Here is a 16,473-nt window from a genome sequence, read left to right as displayed (position 1 = left end):
TCCGGGGTCCGGTGGGAGAACAACAGTGACGGGACCCTGCATGCGCTTCCGCCACCCTGCAGACCAGCGTTATTTAACTCTCCAGACAGCCCTTCCTCGGCGGCGCGCCTGCTTGGAGATTCGGGCCGGGCTTTCGCGTCTTCCTGCAGAGCCTGGGTCTCCCCAGCAGGCACAGCCGCCCCCGAGCCCCGCGGCCCGTCACAGCCAGATTGTCCCCAGTAAACGTGCGGTGGGCGCGCACGCCCCGTGCGGCGGGGGACACGAGCATTTGCTTCTCTGTGACTTCCCCGTTCACGGGTCAGACCATCGTCGGCAACGCGCGTCCTGAGCAAAATACACTTTATGCTTCTGTCATGGGGACGCCTCGGGCCGGGGCAGGCGAATGGAAATGTGGGGGGGCCAAAAGCTAGGGGTAATTTTCCACGGTGCAGGGCGGGGGTTTGGCTCCCTGAACCTCCCAGTTGCTGGAGGGGCCCCCGCACGTCTCCACTGCTGTCCGAGTTTGCATTAAAAAGCTCACGGACCCACTGGCCCAGCCTCCCGGGGGGTCTCCCGCCACCCGAGTCATGTGTCAGGCCTCAGGGCCGACTGAGTGACACTGAACAGCCCCCGGCCTGTGGCCACGTCTCCGCGCTGGGGAGCCCGTGGGGCTGCGGCACCGGACAGCGGGTTCCAGGGCCTGGACCCGTCCGGACCCCCATCGTGGCGGTGACGGGGGTCGGCGGGGGGTTGACCCGATGCAGCGGCTCCCAGATCAATACTCAGGGACAGCCCAGGACTCACCTCCTGCGGCCCGCTCGGCCCGGCCCCCTCGTCCGTCCACATCCTTGGCTGCTCCCGCTGTGGGTCTCCCCCGCGCGGCGCCCTGTCCCGTCCTTCACAAGGGCCGTCTCGCGTGCTCACGCTCTAAGCGGCGAATAGGAGAAGAGGCCATGGTCCCTCTGTGCGACCACCTGCAGCGCCAGCCTTTCAGGGCTCTGCCCGCATCTCCCTCGCTCTGGGGCAGAGGGTGGGGGCAGGGGGTCGGCGGGTGTCAAGAACCCCCAGGGCACAGGAGCAGCAGCACCCGGGCGGTGCTGGCTTTGTGGGGTGGCCCGTGCAAGCCACCCATGCTGGATAGAGGGGTTCGTGCTCATCTGGAAATTCTGAAGAACCTAAGCAGGGGCCCTGCCATGAGGGAGCTACTGAATTCTGGGGGTGTGTCCACTCCCAGCCTGGAGGAGGAAGCTTGGGCCAGGCCAGCACGTGCCCGATCGGCCTGATGCCCAGGGGCACAGGACCTTGCAGCCTTTCTCCACTGGGGCCAAACCACCGTGGCCGGGGAGGGGCGGACCAAAGGCCGAGCTTTCTGCTCCCAGCACCTCCCTCCCCAGGCCCCGCGTCTCCCTCTGAGGCAAACGCAGCACGGCTGCAGCCCCCTCACTCGCCAGGGCCCCGGGAGCTGGTTTTGTATTTGTTCTCTTCTCCCAAAGAGGCCACAGGTCACCACCCGGCCCGGTGTCTAGACGGCCGCGGGGCTGTCTGGGCGTGATCCTTTGGCTGCTAAGTAACAGCCTGGCCCTGGTTCTCCGACCACGTGAGGCATCAGCCTCACGGGGGTGGGTGGGGGGTAGCTAAGGCCCCACCCTCAGCATTAAGCCATCAAGCCAGCAGGTCTGGGAGGGCCTAAGGATGCCCCTTCCACCAGCTCCCAGGGGCCATGTTGCCAGCGCCTACCTGCTCCTAACCCCCAACTCCGTGCAGCTGTGCCCTTGGTCCGGACCCAGCCTGGACCTCTGAGGGGCTGACCCTCGCTTGTCCACCTCCTCCAGGAAGCCTCCTCCTGGACCCCTTCTGCAGCAGTTCTAGCCCTTTTCTCCTTGTGTAGGCTAAGGAAAAAGGATCAGGCTTTTCTGCTCTCCCGCCAGTAGGGTAGGTGAGGGAACCCCGTGGTCCTGAATGCACTCCTGAGGGCGGCACCTGCAGTGGGTGCACCTGGGCTGAGAGACTGAGCTTATAAGGCGGCGTCACGGGGATGCCAGCAGAAGCCGAGAGAAGGCCAGAGAGAGTCCAGATAGAATGAGGACTTGCTGGGGGCTGGGAGGCCTGGCCAGCCTCCCGGCCCCCCAGCACCCCTGCCTGCCGTGTGCCTGGTAAGTCCCAATAAAAGACCTGCAAAACCACTGAGGACCCTGACTCCTCCTTGACCCGGTCTGCTTAATCAGGCAACCTGCTCAGTGCCCCTTCCTGCCCCTACACCTTGTAAGGGCAGGACTGGGCACGGGGCAGGTTTTCTATGACCCGAGCAGACGGGGTAAGGAGAAGCCAATCCTGGAGCTCTTCGTGGCTTTTCAGGCTTTTATTGGGGTTTACCAGGTACGCAGCTGGCAAGAGGGGCCTGCCAGCCTCCCAGCCCCAGCAAGTCTTCACTCTTCCTGAGCTCTCCGGCGTTCTCTCTGCTGCTCTCGTGCTGCTGCTGGCGTCCCCGTGACGCCGCCCTTATAAGCCCAGTCTCAGCCCAGGTGAATCCCCTCAACCTAGGCCCACCCCCTGCTCCAGGTGCCGCCCTCAGGCATGCATTCGGGACCGCAGGGATCCCTCCTGATGGCGGGAGGGCAGGAAAGCCTGATACCTTTTCACTTACCCTCCGCTCCTGCTCCAGCTAAGTTGTACGGTCAGCTTCTTCTCCGCTGCCCCACTAGGCCCTGAGCAACTGCCCTTTGCCCTGACCTCCCCACCCTGCGGAGGGGGAACCCCATATCCTGCCCCAATAGCTGCTGCACCCCGTTGAGTGACTATGAAGCTGCAAGGGGAGGCCTGAGTGTGGGGGGCTCGGAGCCCGACTCCTGGCTGGTCACCACCAGGGCTGCTCCCCTCTGGGCAGCTGCTTCTTAGTTAAGCCACAGCCAGCAGAGGGGACGAGGGGCTGGGGTGTCTCCCTCCCTCTCGGAGAAGTCAGAATGGGGGCTGGGGTGGTAAAAGCCCTCCCCCAGCGCTTGCCTCTACCCCCGCCCCCTCATGGTCTGCCCACAGGCAGCGCTCACAGGCGCCGGGTCCCCTCACCCCACCCGCAGGTTCACGGAGAGTCTAGTCTTGGCCCCTGGACCCTGCTGCCTCCCACCCTTCCCACCCCCTCAGGACACCCCTCTGCTCCCTGAACCCAGCCGTCAGGCATCCCCGGAGCTGTGTGACCTGCAGCAGCTCAGGCTGGGCCGACAGGGACACCCACCTGAGTCCCCGGGGTGTCCCAGCCCTGCCCGCGAGCCCCTGTGGGGGACAGCAGGGGGAGCACTCACCTCTCTGGCTCTCTCCGGCTTCTGGGGCTGCTTCCCCAGCCACCCGCGGGAACTCTGGGAAGGCCCAGTCGGGAGGGGCGCGGGGCTTGAGGCTGGGCGGTGGGAATGGGCTGCACCTGACCCTCCAGGCCCCCGGGGCTGGGCCAAGCCTGCCCGAGCCGCACCACCTGTGTCCGCCTCTCGCGGTGCCGGCCCCAGCCTGACCCGCCAAGCCCCGAGCCGCGAGGCCTGTCCTGGGGGGGGCTGGGGTGTGCGTGGTCACGGGACCCGCACTCACACTCACGGTGCCGGGGGTCGAGTGGGCCTTCGGGCTCCTCTGCAGCACGTGGGGGGGCCCCAGGGAGGGGTTTTTCTAGCTTCGGGTTTCGCCGACTGGCCTTTCCTTCACGAGCAGGGCTGCTCTGCCCACTGGGAGCCAGGCTTGTGCCACACGCCGCCCATCTGGCTCCTGCTCGTCCCGTGTCTTGCCATCAGAGGCCATCAGGAAAGAGCAGGCATTAACATGCCCCCGCCTGTGATCCTTTCAGTCACAGACGCCAGCGCCCGTTGACACCTGAGATGTTTCCTTGCAGGATTTTCCCTCTGCCTATCTTGGCATAACTGGGAATGGGCCGGGCACAGCTTTTCTTTAGAGTAAAGCAGCGGTGAGGCGTGATCGCCGCCGAGCGACGTGGTTGATGGTCTCACCTCAAGTCTGGCCACGTCCCGAGACCAGCCCCTTCACCAGCCACAAGACGCCGTCACCCCCAGTCACTGTTTCAAATGCAGCTTTTATTTTGGGTTCATTTTTGAGTTACAGAAAAGTTGCGAAGACAGTATAGAGATTTCAGGACACCCCGGACACCCCCATACCAGAACCCCCAAGGGCAGGGAGAGCAGGGTCAAGGTCGGCCTCGACTGGGTGACCTTGGGAAACTGGCCCAAGTCCCCTGCCCCTTCCCTTCCTGTCGTGAGGAGTTAGTGATAACGCCCAAGGATCTCAATTAGATCATCCCTTGTAAGTGCTCATCAGCTACCTATTTAATTCACAAACCTTTATCAAGCACCCTAGTGCCAAGTCCTTTGCTAAGAACTGGATAATACATTTTTTTTTTAATGAAACGGTCTTTGCACTTCAATAATTCACAATCCAACAGGAAAATGATAACGTAATATTTAATAGTGGTTTTCAAATGCTCCCGGATTGATTATCTGATTCTGATGGGAGCTCTCTGAGGGGGTTATTATTACTCCTATTTTACAGAGGAGGAAATTAAAATCCCAAGAGGATCAGAGCCTGGCTGGGGGGGTGTTATGAGGAGGCCAAGTATCCCCTTCTGCAGGGTAAGGTGAAAGCATCAGGCTTTTCTGCCCTCCCGCCATCAGGAGATGATGGATCCCTGCGGTCCTGAATGCATGCCTGAGGGCGGCACCTGGAGCGGGGTGTGGGCCTAGGGAGATGGGATTCACCTGGGCTGAGACTGGGCTTTTTAGGGCGGCGTCACGGGGACGACAGCAGAAGCACAAGCCGAGAGAAGCAGGTCCTGATGAAAGCACCCGCGTCATCCTGGGGACCCCAAATCCATGGATGGGCGTCCTTGTGTGATGAAGGATGGGGGGCGGGGATTGAGATGCACCAACACCAGGACAGGCCACGTGGAAATGCACGTGTGGACAGAGGCAAAGTCGGGGTTGGGGGCGGCCGTCTCCAGCCCAGGCCTGGCCGCAGCCCCCAGAGGCCAGGAGAGGCCTGGGGCGAAGGGAGCCAACCCACCCGCCAACCCCTTGACCTCCCCACCCAGCTGCAGGGCCGCGGGGGACGAGCGGCTGCTGTCTTGCCGTCCAGGTTGCGGTCAGTTATGCCGGAGCGGCGGGGGCCAGGCCCATGCTACCTCGTGTGGGGGCTCTCCGAGGCGCCCGGCAGGAGTGCGGCCCTGCAGAGGCCAGAGGAAGGCAGTGGTGACCCCATTTCTGCCTGGGAGGCCTGGTAGAGCGCCTGAGCCTCCACGTCCCCCTCTCCTCGCTAAGTCCATTTCTCCCACTTAATGATGCAGCTAACCCGCGATGTAGTGGACACTTGTCTGGTCCCCGGGGTCCTTGTCAAGCATCACGCCGGCTCCTCCTCCGCTGACAAGCGTGGAGACCACGGACGAGAGGGTGAGCTTCAAAGTGTTTACACCCATCCACGTGCCTTCGGCCCGAAACTAACGATGTCAGGTGTCTGCGAAGCGTCACCTTCTCTTTCTCCAGAAAGACGTGGGAGAGCAGCCTCTTTAGGAGCGGGGGGTCATTCGTGACGGCAAAGGGAGGACCCCCTTCTGTTTGGTGCGTGGCTGAAAGCGGGAGACTGGAAACAACCTTCCCCCACGGGACTGCACAGGCGGGACGGGCTGGCAGCGGCCCGGGCTGGCTCGGGAAGGAAGCCACGGGTCCCCCCGCGGAGAAGGGAGGCCGGGCAGCGGCCCCCAGAACATCAGGGAGGCTGGCAGCCCCCCTCCAGCCCTTCCCAGCGCCCCTGCTGGGCCGGGGAGAAGGCCCTGGTGCTGGCGCTCAGGCGGCTTTATAATCCCCCCCTCTGTTCCCCGCCCGGTCGCCCCAGCCCCCGCCCGGGTCAGGGGTGCGGGTGTCTTTCATCTCAGCTCCTCACGCTGACGCTGACGGTCGTTTCCTTTCTCTTCTCTCTGGTCTTTCTCTCGTCGCCACCGCCCTGGGGCGCCGGGGACGACCTGGTTTTTCTTTCCTTCAGACTTTTATTAGCGAATCAGCTTGAAACAGCCCCTTCGCGTCTCTGCCCCGAGTTTCCCACACACGAGATGAAGAATTTGCTGGGCTCACAGATGGGACCGTCCCACAGAGGCGACACACACCTCCGCCCTCGCGCCGATGCTCCTGCCACCCGCTGTGGTCACCGCCTTAGTCCTTGTCCTCGCGCCATCACAGGACCGGGGGCCTGAGCTTCCCGGTGGCCCCCCACGGGCACCGGGGTTCCCTCCCATCCACCCTCCAGCCGGAGCCAGAGCGGCTCAGACCTACTTCCCAGGCCTGCCAAGGCTCGCTCTCCTGGCACAGCCTCCCCGGCCCCGCGCCTGGGGGCCCAGTGTCTGCCCAGCTCTCGTCCCACTCATCACCCCCTCGCTCTCTGCCCTGTGCCCCCCACCTTCCGGCCCCTCAACACGCCCCACACTCTGTGGCCACAGGACATTTCACTGACTATTCCCCTGCCTAGAACAGGACTTCTCGACGGGGCTGCACATGAGAATGACCTGGGGGACGAGGAAACCCCGATGAGCAGGCTTCGCCCTCGCCCATCCGGAGTGGAGCCTCCGCAGCCGCAGCCAAGCATCGGGAGGTTGAAATCTCTCCAGAAGATTCCCGTGAGCAGCCGTCCCGGAGAACGCCCCGGTCTCCTATTACTCCGTCCCTTGCCATTCCGGACACACGTCGCTGGGCCGCCGCTGGCCTCCCCGTGACGATGCAGACGCCTCAGCCTCCTCCCAGGGCGCTGCTCTCTTTCCCCTCCCCCACTATTTCTCTGCTTGTTTCCCCCGCGATGCTTCACCCCAAGAAGGTGCTCGCCCAGGCAGGGTTCACACAAACAGCCTCTCCTCCCAACACGGCCCGCAAGAGTCCCGGGGTGGCCTCCTGCTCACGGAGCCTCCCCGGCACCCGACCCGCGGCGCTGACCGGTCCCACACACGCCTGCTGCCACCTGGAAAAGCCGGGCATGGGGCCAGCCCCACCCAAAGAGCAGAGGCTCAAGTGGGGCGAGGAGGCCCCCGCGAAGTAGCCTCGGGAGGGATGCTGCGGGTGTTCAGGCAACACAAGTCAGCGGCCAGCGGGTGGGTCGCAGGCCCTCGAAGGCGCCCCGACGAAGGCTGGAGGTGAGATTTGGGGCGGACAGGCGGGCCATTGGCCAGGCCCCAAAGCAGTGGATTTCAACGAGAAGGATCCCTGGGGGGCAGCCAGCAGAGAGCAGGCCGAGCCCTCGCGGATGGACGCGGGTGACGGGCCATGGCGGGCGGGGCCTGGAGACCGGGGCCCTGGCACACACGGGTCCCGCTGGCGGGGGCGCTGGGGGGCGTGTGGAGAGGGCGCTGCCAGCAGGGCAAAGTCCTGCTTGGTGGGCCAGTGGGGGTGGGGGCGCTAGTCGGGGCTCGGAGAGGAGCCTGGAGACGCCTGGGTGAGGGCGGGCGGGTGCGGGAAGCCTCATGGAGACGGGGGAGGCAGCAGGGAGAGAAGCAGAGGGCGCCTCCTCTGTCCTCCGATGGCATGGCGGCATGGCGGCTCCCCCAGATTCCCTGAAAGCGAATGCGGGGGCCCACAGGAAGCCTGGGCCCGGCTGTAATGAACGTCGTCGTTGAAATTCTTTACCTCCCGAAGCGCCCGCCCCAGGAACGCACACGAGCCCCGCGCCCGCCCCCGTCCCGTGAAAGCAGGAGGCGACACTCACCCTTGGCCGGGACTCCACGCCCGCCCTGGGCCTGCGGGGCTCGAGCGCCTTCCCTTCTGCTGGCTTGACGCGGTGACAGTGAGCGGTGCCCAGGGGCACGGCGACTGCGCCGGTGGCTTCATCTGGACCTCTGACGCTTGGCCGGCTTCACCCCCACGCAAGCAGTTGGCCTTAGAGCCCAGGGGGGCCCACACCCCGGGGGGCCAAGACCCACAAGGCGTCCAGGGCAGAGAGCAGCGGTGAGCCCTGGTCCCGGTGCCCTGGCATCTGGGGTGGCCACCTTCAGAGACCCCACCGCGCCCCCAAAAGAGGGTTACCATCACCAGCCCTGCTGGGGAGCTGTTGCCCGACTGTCTGCACCGCGTGGAAAAGCTTGTTTTCTTGGGCGATAATGAGAGCATCGCCCCGGGAGAGCCAGCTCGGAAAGCCGCTCCCTGCGGAACCGCTGCGTCCGCACGAGGCGGCCAGCGGGGACGCGCCCGGGGCCGGGCTGAGGAGACGTGGCCTCGGCCTTTCTGCTCCACCGGGCAGCCCTGCCGCCAGGAGCAAGTGAAGCTGAGGAGACGATTCCTCGAGCGGGGAAGGGGAGCCGCGGGGTCTCCGCGGTGAGGGAGGTGGCCCGGGGCCCCCTCGGGGGTCGCCTGCAGCACGTGCCAGGATTCCTGGGAGCGGAAAAGAAAACTTACCGAAGTTGAGCGGTCAGCCGAGCTGGACGTGGTTTGTCAGAGGAGACGGTTCTAGGTTGGGAGGAACACGCTTCCCTGCCTGTGAGCAGAGACGTCTATGGGGCTGGAGCTGGGGGCAGGGTCCTGGCGGACATGTGGCCGACTCTCAGTTTGGGGGAACCCCTCCCGCCGACAGAAGCAGGTCACCTGAGGTGCAGCGTGGGGTCATGGCTCCGGACCCGAGCCGCCTGGGTTTGTACCCAAGCTCCGCCGCTTATGAGCTGTGTGGCCTCCGAAAAGTTCCTTGTGTCTCTGGGCCTCGGTTTCCTCGTCTGTACAAGGGGGAGGGCTGGGGTTGGCATTCAGTGAGTTCAAACGTGAAGGGAGGAGGAGGGGGACCAGCCATATCGCTGACTCCCCCGGTGCCAGCTGCCCCCCCACCGACCAGGGCGTCCCTTTCACCTCGCGCGTCACACTGTAGCCGCCGTCTCTAGCCCCACCCGCTGCCCTGCCCGTGCTCTCTGCCTTCGTGTGATCACTATGATGGCTCCCCAGGAACTCAGGAATGTAAACCTATTTTTTATTTTTTTTTGAGATTTATTTATGCATACAAGAACCGGGGTACAGGCCAGAGGTGTGGGGGTGGGTAAGAGGATTCACCAGAGACACAGCAGGGAACAGAACAGGCAGACTGACGAAATCCACTGCTGAGGGGAGCAGCGGGCGAGACAGGAGAGGTCTGCTGCGCCATGTGGGTAGCTCCCTGGCCGGGGATCGAACTCGCGCTGCAGAGGTTGCGGACAGCTTCATAGGTTGTGTCTTAACCCCTTGCGCCACCAGAGAGGCCCAGGAATGTAAACCTTTTTTAAGGAGCCAATCTGAGAGGCTCAACACCAGGGGCCGGGGCCGGGAGTGGAACACGGGGTGTGTGGCGATGGCTGCGTCACTGTTACTGCCCTCACAGGCGCGTCCTGCACGCGGAGCTGGGCTGGCATGTGACTGCTCAACTTCGGCGCAACCAGGTGCTGCCTGGTTCCCGTTCTATTGATAAAGACACCAGCCCCAAAACGGGACCCTGCGTGCCTGAGGAGGGAGCTGCCGCGGTGGCAGAGCCAGGTCTTCCCTGGTTCCTTGCATCAGAAATGTATCTTCTTAGCTAGCACGGCCTCCCCTTGAAGAGCCACTGGCTGCAGGAGGCACCTTGGTTTCAGAAATGTGAAAAAATGTGGACCTTCGGGCCCAAGCAGCTTGGCCTGCCCTTGGGCTCACACTCCGAGAGAGGACCGCAAGGAGGACTGCGCTTGCTGTGGCTGCTCTCAGGACAGCCAGGGGCCACGGGACAGTGCTGGGTCGGGGAATCCGGGAGGGCTTCCTGGAGAGGGTGAGACTAGAGCTGGGTCCAAAAAGATGATGTGTGACAGAGCTGGTGGGAAGCAGTGTTCCAGCTCAGAAATGATCCAAGCAAGGGAGGCGTGGGGGCCTGCGTGGGAGAGACTCTCCCTCCCTGTGGTCCTCACTGGCCTCGGCCCTACTGCCCTGATCATTCGCTGCACTGAGTGGCCGTGAGCACCCCACTTTCGGTGCCTCCACGGCTCTCTGTGGCCCCTGGTGTGCTGTGCCCTCGGCCTGGAGTCCCCGCCCCAGCCTCGTGCTCCCAGCTAACGTCTTGGTCATCTAGGTTCGTGTCCGGGCACCGTCTCTTTCGGGGTGCATCCCACACTGGGCCTTCAAGCCAGGCCCTGCGCTTGAGGATTGGTTGGCGGAGCCCCCAGTGCGACAAGCTCCTGTGCCTGGAGTGGCCCCCAGTCAAGAGAGGGGTACGGCCCTGCAGACAGGACCAGCCGTGGGGAGGCCCGTGTGGCAGGGCAGGGGCGCAGGTGACCGCCGGGCGAGGGCCTGTGCGGAGGCATCGTCGTCCAGGCGGGGCAGAAAGATGGCGCAGGGGTGGCCAAGGAAAGGGGATGTGCGCTTGAAGCTGGGGGGGGGGGGGGAGGCTACACAGGGAGCAGGGAATGGCGCGTGTGAGGTAAGTTCTGGAAATGGTGCGTCTGCGTCCCCGCTGGTGGCCAGCAGGCCTGTGGAGTCTGTGACTTGGATGTTGATCACGATTCTAAAGTGGCTTGTGTGGGAACTGACGTTGTGTGGGTGCTTCCCAGGGGCAGCGGCGGCAGGGGAGGCTGCCCGAGACCTGGGGACACTGGTGTCTAAGTGGTCTCGCCAAGGCCAAGGCTGCTGGCCTTGGCACAGGCTGTGCGATCTTGCTGGTGAAGGCCGCTGGGGTGGGTGACGGCTGGCCGGAGGGAAGGCCGGGTGTGGACGCCCCCTGACAGGAGCAAACTGCCCGGAGTCAGCAGCTGGCTCCAAGGAGGGCCAGGCCTGGGCCAGCGTCCAGTGAGATGGTGACACTATCCGCAGGGCCCGCGATCCTGCCTGACACAGGCCGAGACCAGGTGTCACAGGCCTGCGCAGAAGGACAGGGCAACGTCAGCTGAATGGCTTTTTTTGGAAATCTGTGACAGCTAAAAAAAAGTGTGATTTAAAGATACAATGTTCCGGTTTGGTAGATTAAAAAAATAAAAAAAGATAAACCAGAATCTTTCCAAGATGTGACGGGGTGAAATCATCTAATTTCTCCCTGAAAGCACGAGGACAAAGTCATTTTACAGCGTGGGGTCCGCACCCCCTGACCGTGCTCCCCTTCCAAGTCTAGAGCATCCACACGCCCCCCCTGGGGACACAGAGGATTTTCGCTTTATTCTAAGGGAGGAGCAAAGCTCCTTTCATGAAGAAAATGACCTTTCAAAGACGGGTGTCCACACACGGTAATGACAGGTAACTTGTAATTGTTCACATTCAGTCAATTTTATTTAGAGAGATAAAACCTAAAAGAAAAATTCCATCTGTACATATTTGTGTGTTTGAAAAGTCACTTGTGTAAAAAAAAAAAAAAAAAATAATAGTGGGAATAAAACTCCATTGGAGGGAAGAGAGAATTTAGCTAGTAAAATCTTTGCTGGAAAAATGCAAGAAGTCATTGTTATTCCAAGAAAAGAATATGAATATACATTTGCATATATATATATAAGCTCTCCGATGGCAGAAGGCAGAATTTTATGAAGGTATAAAAAATCAATATTCCCTATCAAATGCCATCTTGTGCATGAGCAGCCGCAACGGCCGAGGTGATGGGAACACAGACCCCTGCTGTCTGCGACAGCGCTTGTGGCAGAACGCGCCCTCGCTGTGCATTCCCGGATCCCCCCGCCTGCCCCGCCCGACAAGATATTGCCACTTCATTCCATGAGTGCACAAAGCTGTCTTAAGTATTTCTTGGGAAATACGTATTAAGAGTTTAAGTAAATGCAAACAAGGTTTTTGCTGCCTTTTCTCAAAAGCTCCTGCCTCAGGACACAGATGAGAACATCAGACGGGACCGGGCACGCGCAGTCTTTAGTCGCCGGCATCTTCTGCACGTGCGGCAGGTACAGTGGCCCAAGCGTGGTTATTCCAGCTCAAAACCCGTAACCCTCCAGCAGGGACTGCCAGTCGCTCACAAGGTGTTAGGAAATGTTCTGCTGGCTGGCTCCGTAAAATTGGCTGGATTCCCCACTGCCCCCCTGTTCTCCAACCTGAGGAGAAACATGCCGAAGGCCTGGGGTGACTTGACTTGCTGTAGAAAGTGAACGCAGCCCGGTGAGCCTCTCCCGCCCTGTCTACAGACTCACAGGGCCTTGACACCCCGAGTGTAGGTCACTTTAAATGATCTTCCTGCAGCAGCCCTTATTGCTCCCCCCAGTTAAAATGACTAACTGGAAGGGGAGCTTCAGGGGGGACCCTTGCTGAGTGGGCTGGGGGCAGGTCCCCCCACATCCGTTTACTACCCAGGCATCTAATTCTGAAAGTCAGCCACTGCCCAGGCCGCGAAGCTGGGCTTACTAGTCACCTCATCGAATTCCTCTTCATCTCTGACGCCCGGTTGCAAAGACAAACCAAGACAAAGCAGGAGTGCAGCAAACTACCGAGACAAGAGCCTTGTTGTTTTGAAAAATTTTAATTTTCTTGGGCCTTATGACAATGAGCTGCGGGTGTCCCGATGGGCAGCGTCATCAGCTGCTTGTTTTTTGTGCCTTATGACCTCACAAATGCAATGATCTTTCTGCTTCTCAGGGTTCTGCTGCATTGCCTGAGACTCTGTCCACTGCGTGGACTCAGCGGTTCCTTTGTAACCAACCGGTCCTGAAAGTTGGTTCGGGATGACAAATCTACTGTAAATCGCGATGAAATTTCCCTGGCAGGGCTGGGGGCACCTGGTTCCCAGTCGCCTAGGACAACTGTTGTGAAGGCCCGTGTGGGCGAGATTATGCAGGGCCGGAGCTGCAGGGAAGACGCAGCAAACGCACACAAACAATGCTGATTTTAAACCGTCAAGGGCTGCTGCGCTGGCGAATTGAACCACAGTTGGTGCCAATTTAGATAATGCGCCATCAGAATTCCAGCCTTGTGGCTCTGAGGGCTGTGCAGCGAGGCCCACAGCAGGTCTCGAGGAGGGCAGGGCCCCTGATGGGGGAATGTGAATAAGCTCGTCCTGCGCTGGAGGGGGCGGCAGAGGAGGGCTTTGGGGTTTTGGTTCTGGCCTCTTGGGTGAAATTTTTATATATGGCCAATTTACGTGCAAAGGCGACTTCTCATCAGCAAGAAGGCCAGCCGAGCTGTGGCTTGTACCGACCGCCTCATCTGCAGTGACAGAAGTCTCGGGAAAATAACAGCAAATGTGGGCCACTCAGCTCTTGGTTCGAATGTCTCAGAGGCAGAGGTGTTGGGGGGACAGTGATCTGTTAACACCCGAGAGGGCCTTCGTTTGTCTGGCAAACATGATTTAGGGATGGAGACCCTGTCTCCACAATCAGATGTGGTTGCTGGAGGAATAATCCAATCACAGGCGGGATCGGGCTGGGATGGAGCCCAACAGCCCACATCTACCACAGACACCAGCAAACACCCGGATTCAAAGGCACCCCAAGCACACCGTGCGTCGGGAGGATGTAGTCACGCACCCGGCAGAGACGTTCTCATATCATTTATTCCTTTTCAGATTTCCCTTCTCTCTGCTGTAAAGGGAGGGGGGCTCTACTGCGAATATAACGTAGGAGAGGTCCGAACTCTCTGGCTCATGGAAAGGCTGCAAATCCCCCAACCTGCCTGGCACACGCCTGCGTTTCCACGAGGGGGTGGTACGCAGCGGCTGTTTCTGGCAAATAAACACCGCAGTGGACGTGAAGAGGGCGGGAGGCGAGGGCAGTCATTTCTCCTTCAGCAGCTCCAGGAGGTCGCCTTCGAGTCCCTTCTCGCTCAGCTCGTCCAAGCTGTAGTAGCGGTGGACGATTTTGTCCGCGGTGACCACCACGACGCGGAGCCCGTGGGTGTCCCGGCCCAGCTGGCACCCGATGGCGGACGACACCACCATGTCGAGGTTCTGGTAGGTGCCCCCCGCGTTCCTGTGGTAGTGGCCCGAGAACACGGCTTTGACGCCTGCGGGGGAGGGAGAAAGACATTAGGGGGCCAAGGAGCTCCACGGTTCCCTGCGGGACAATGGCGCCCCGCTCTGTTAGATGCACAGACCAGAGGGTGCCTCTGACTCCCAGAACCTCCTCAAGCACAAGGCCAGGCAGGGCCTCCTCAGGGGCTTGCCAGGACAGCAGACGGGAGGGAGCCGGGAGGAGGGAGAGGAAGCCGGGACTTCGGGAGAGAGAAAGTCAGGGGAGAAAACCCCTGGGGGCCTGGGAGTCAGAAGGTGTAAGTCCAGTGAGACACCGTGTGCGTGCAGGGCTCTCTCTGAGATGCACAGCACGGGCGACGCCGACTGGGCCTCCTCCCTCCAAACGCTGCACCACGGGGAGGAGCGGTGAAGGAGCCCAAGGGACAGAGGCGGCCAGAGCCCGGGCACCCACGCGGGGCGGGGCGGAGTGGCAGGGCGCTCCCTCTGACCACACAGTGGGGACCAGAGCGCTTTCTGCAGGAGGGACCTGGGGGACCCGGGGTCCGTGGGCCTCCGCGCATGGATGGAGGAGCTGGGGACCACAGTGCTGCGGCCCTGCCAGGCAGGGCCTGCCCACAGCCCCTGTTCGTGACGTTTCCTTGTTTCCACAGCCGTCACCTCGCCACGGCCAGTTTCAGTGAGCGCTGTGGGGCGCTGAGCGGAAGGGGCCGCCGAGCGCATCACGACAGAGCAGCCTCCCGGGCTCCCCACCCTCCGCGCGCAGCCACGGGCACAGGCGACAGTAACATAAAGCAAGAGGGAAGGAAATGGCAAGGGCTGAGAATTTGCCACCTTTGCTTTTTAGTAAAATTTATGTAATGATGAGTTTGCATCATTTAATTTTCAGTAGTGTCTGTCTAGTCACCAGCTCGCAAAATTCCTTAACATCTAGCCACCGGCTTTCCTGAGCGGCTGTAGCGCAGGGCCGGGTTGGGGCGAGTGCCCACTGGGGTCGAGGAAGGAAACACAGACGCAGGTTCAAGTCCTGGGACGGAGAGACCTCTTCCCAGTGTCATCCCGGGGAGCCAGGGTGGGGGGAACCCCCATCCCTGGACAGGGGGTGCATCCAGAAGAAAGTGAGGGGTCAACCGAAACAGAAAACCCTTCGACAAACTCCCCCTGAAACTCTGGCCCGCAATGAAGTCAGACTGCAAACCCCGCCTGCAGCAACAGGACCCTCCAGGTGCAGCCAGTGATAGAAAATCAAGCGACAGATACTCATAGCAAATGCTCAGGTGTCCTCCGAGGCACCGTGTGTGAGGCCCACGGCACGTTCTCGTGTGCGTACTGAAAAGCAGCAGGTCTGCATCAAAAGGCACCAAATACATTATCAGGTACGAACAACGAGGTGCAGAGAGGTGTCATGGGATCCTGCAAACTAAACACAATGGGCCTAGAAGGGGGCGTGTGCATGTGCACGGACACCCCCTCCCTGAACGGGAGGAATGGCCACTAAACTGCTATGCGTGCTGGCGATCTCATGGACAGGGAGATGGTGGGTTGGGGGGGGTGCCACTCTCCGCCCTTTCTTGTTACTGTCATGTTTTTAGTGATCAGGGATTGACTTGGTGACCAGGGACAAAGCCCCAAGGTGACAGATGTGGCCCGGGGAAGGATGAAGGGGGTGGAGATGCCCCCAGCAGGGCCCGAGCTGGGCACCCCGTGGGCCTGAGCCCAATCGGAGAAGTGTCAGCCGCTGTCACAGGCCGGGGGCCACAGAGGGCACGCTCCCCTAAGGCCTGCGGAGCTTGCGAGGCTGTGCAGGGGCCCCAGGGGCCCCAGTGGGGTGATGGCTGTAGGACCCACTGGGAGGCCTCGCGGAGGGCAGAACCACTTAGCATTATTATTATTCCGTTGTATGCTAAATTATGTTCATGAGATTTGGCTCTTCATGCCTAATTCCTAGTTGCATTCGCTACTATTCTGGAAGGAATGTTTGGCAATTTTCAAAGTAGCTCGCATTAGCCATAATTAGCTGTGAAAAGCTCATTTATGTTTAAATTTCACGCCATGTTTATTGGCATTCGCGCAGACAGAGGTGTTCGTGGGGCATGGTCAAGTGACCCGGGCCTGCTCACTGGGCAGTGGACAGCTGGCTTCTCTGCAACACGGGGGTTCCATGCACCCCCTCCCAGGCCCCGGGGGCTCATCGTTCATAGTTAACGTTCCAAGTCACAGAAACATGGCTCATGACGCAAGCAGCCTAAAGAGGCCTGGAAATACAGGAGACGGTCAGCACCAGGGGGGTTCAGAGCCACCTCCCCTCTGGAAAAGGACATTTTCCACCCCTTACAACTGGGGGGGTTCCCTCTCCATTACCTGACATTCTGGGGACCTGACCCAGAAATCACGCAATGGGCATGTCCCATGTTACAGAGCGACGGCGAGGTGGGGGCCGACGTCTGTCCCAGAACAGGGAGAACTGGGTGACTCCCAACCTCTGGGTTCTGGGCTGAGGGCAGGGCTCCGGGACAGTCCTGTCTGGCCCACCGAGAACTGAAACGGGGTGGGGTGTGGCGGTGGGGGCGTGCTGTCGGGGGGGAGATGGGGGCCAGTGAGTCTCAGGAA

At 61.1% G+C, this 16,473-nt stretch overlaps 1 protein-coding gene across 5 annotated transcripts in view; it reads right to left on the bottom strand.

Annotated features, from left to right (window-relative positions):
• Positions 1–8,592: 8,592 nt before the first annotated feature.
• CPPED1 (calcineurin like phosphoesterase domain containing 1) overlaps positions 8,593–16,473 on the bottom strand; it is a 57,905-nt gene continuing 50,024 nt past the window's right edge. For 4 of the 5 annotated variants that reach the window (XM_037507579.2, XM_054693837.1, XM_054693834.1 and 1 more), the window contains one exon: positions 13,610–13,898. In XM_037507579.2, the coding sequence (XP_037363476.1) occupies positions 13,669–13,898 (230 nt within the window). In that variant the 3' untranslated portion in view covers positions 13,610–13,668. Of the gene's footprint in view, positions 8,702–13,609; positions 13,899–16,473 lie in introns of those variants that run through there. The other variant, XM_054693833.1, reaches the window with a different exon arrangement.

The sequence above is a fragment of the Talpa occidentalis genome, unplaced genomic scaffold (genome assembly GCF_014898055.3).
Source record: "Talpa occidentalis isolate TD23 unplaced genomic scaffold, MPIMG_talOcc4v2.1 talOcc4.12, whole genome shotgun sequence".
Lineage (NCBI taxonomy): Eukaryota > Metazoa > Chordata > Mammalia > Eulipotyphla > Talpidae > Talpa > Talpa occidentalis.
The sequence above is the reverse complement of the archived record's forward strand: the minus strand, read 5'-3'. Positions and strand labels throughout refer to the sequence as shown.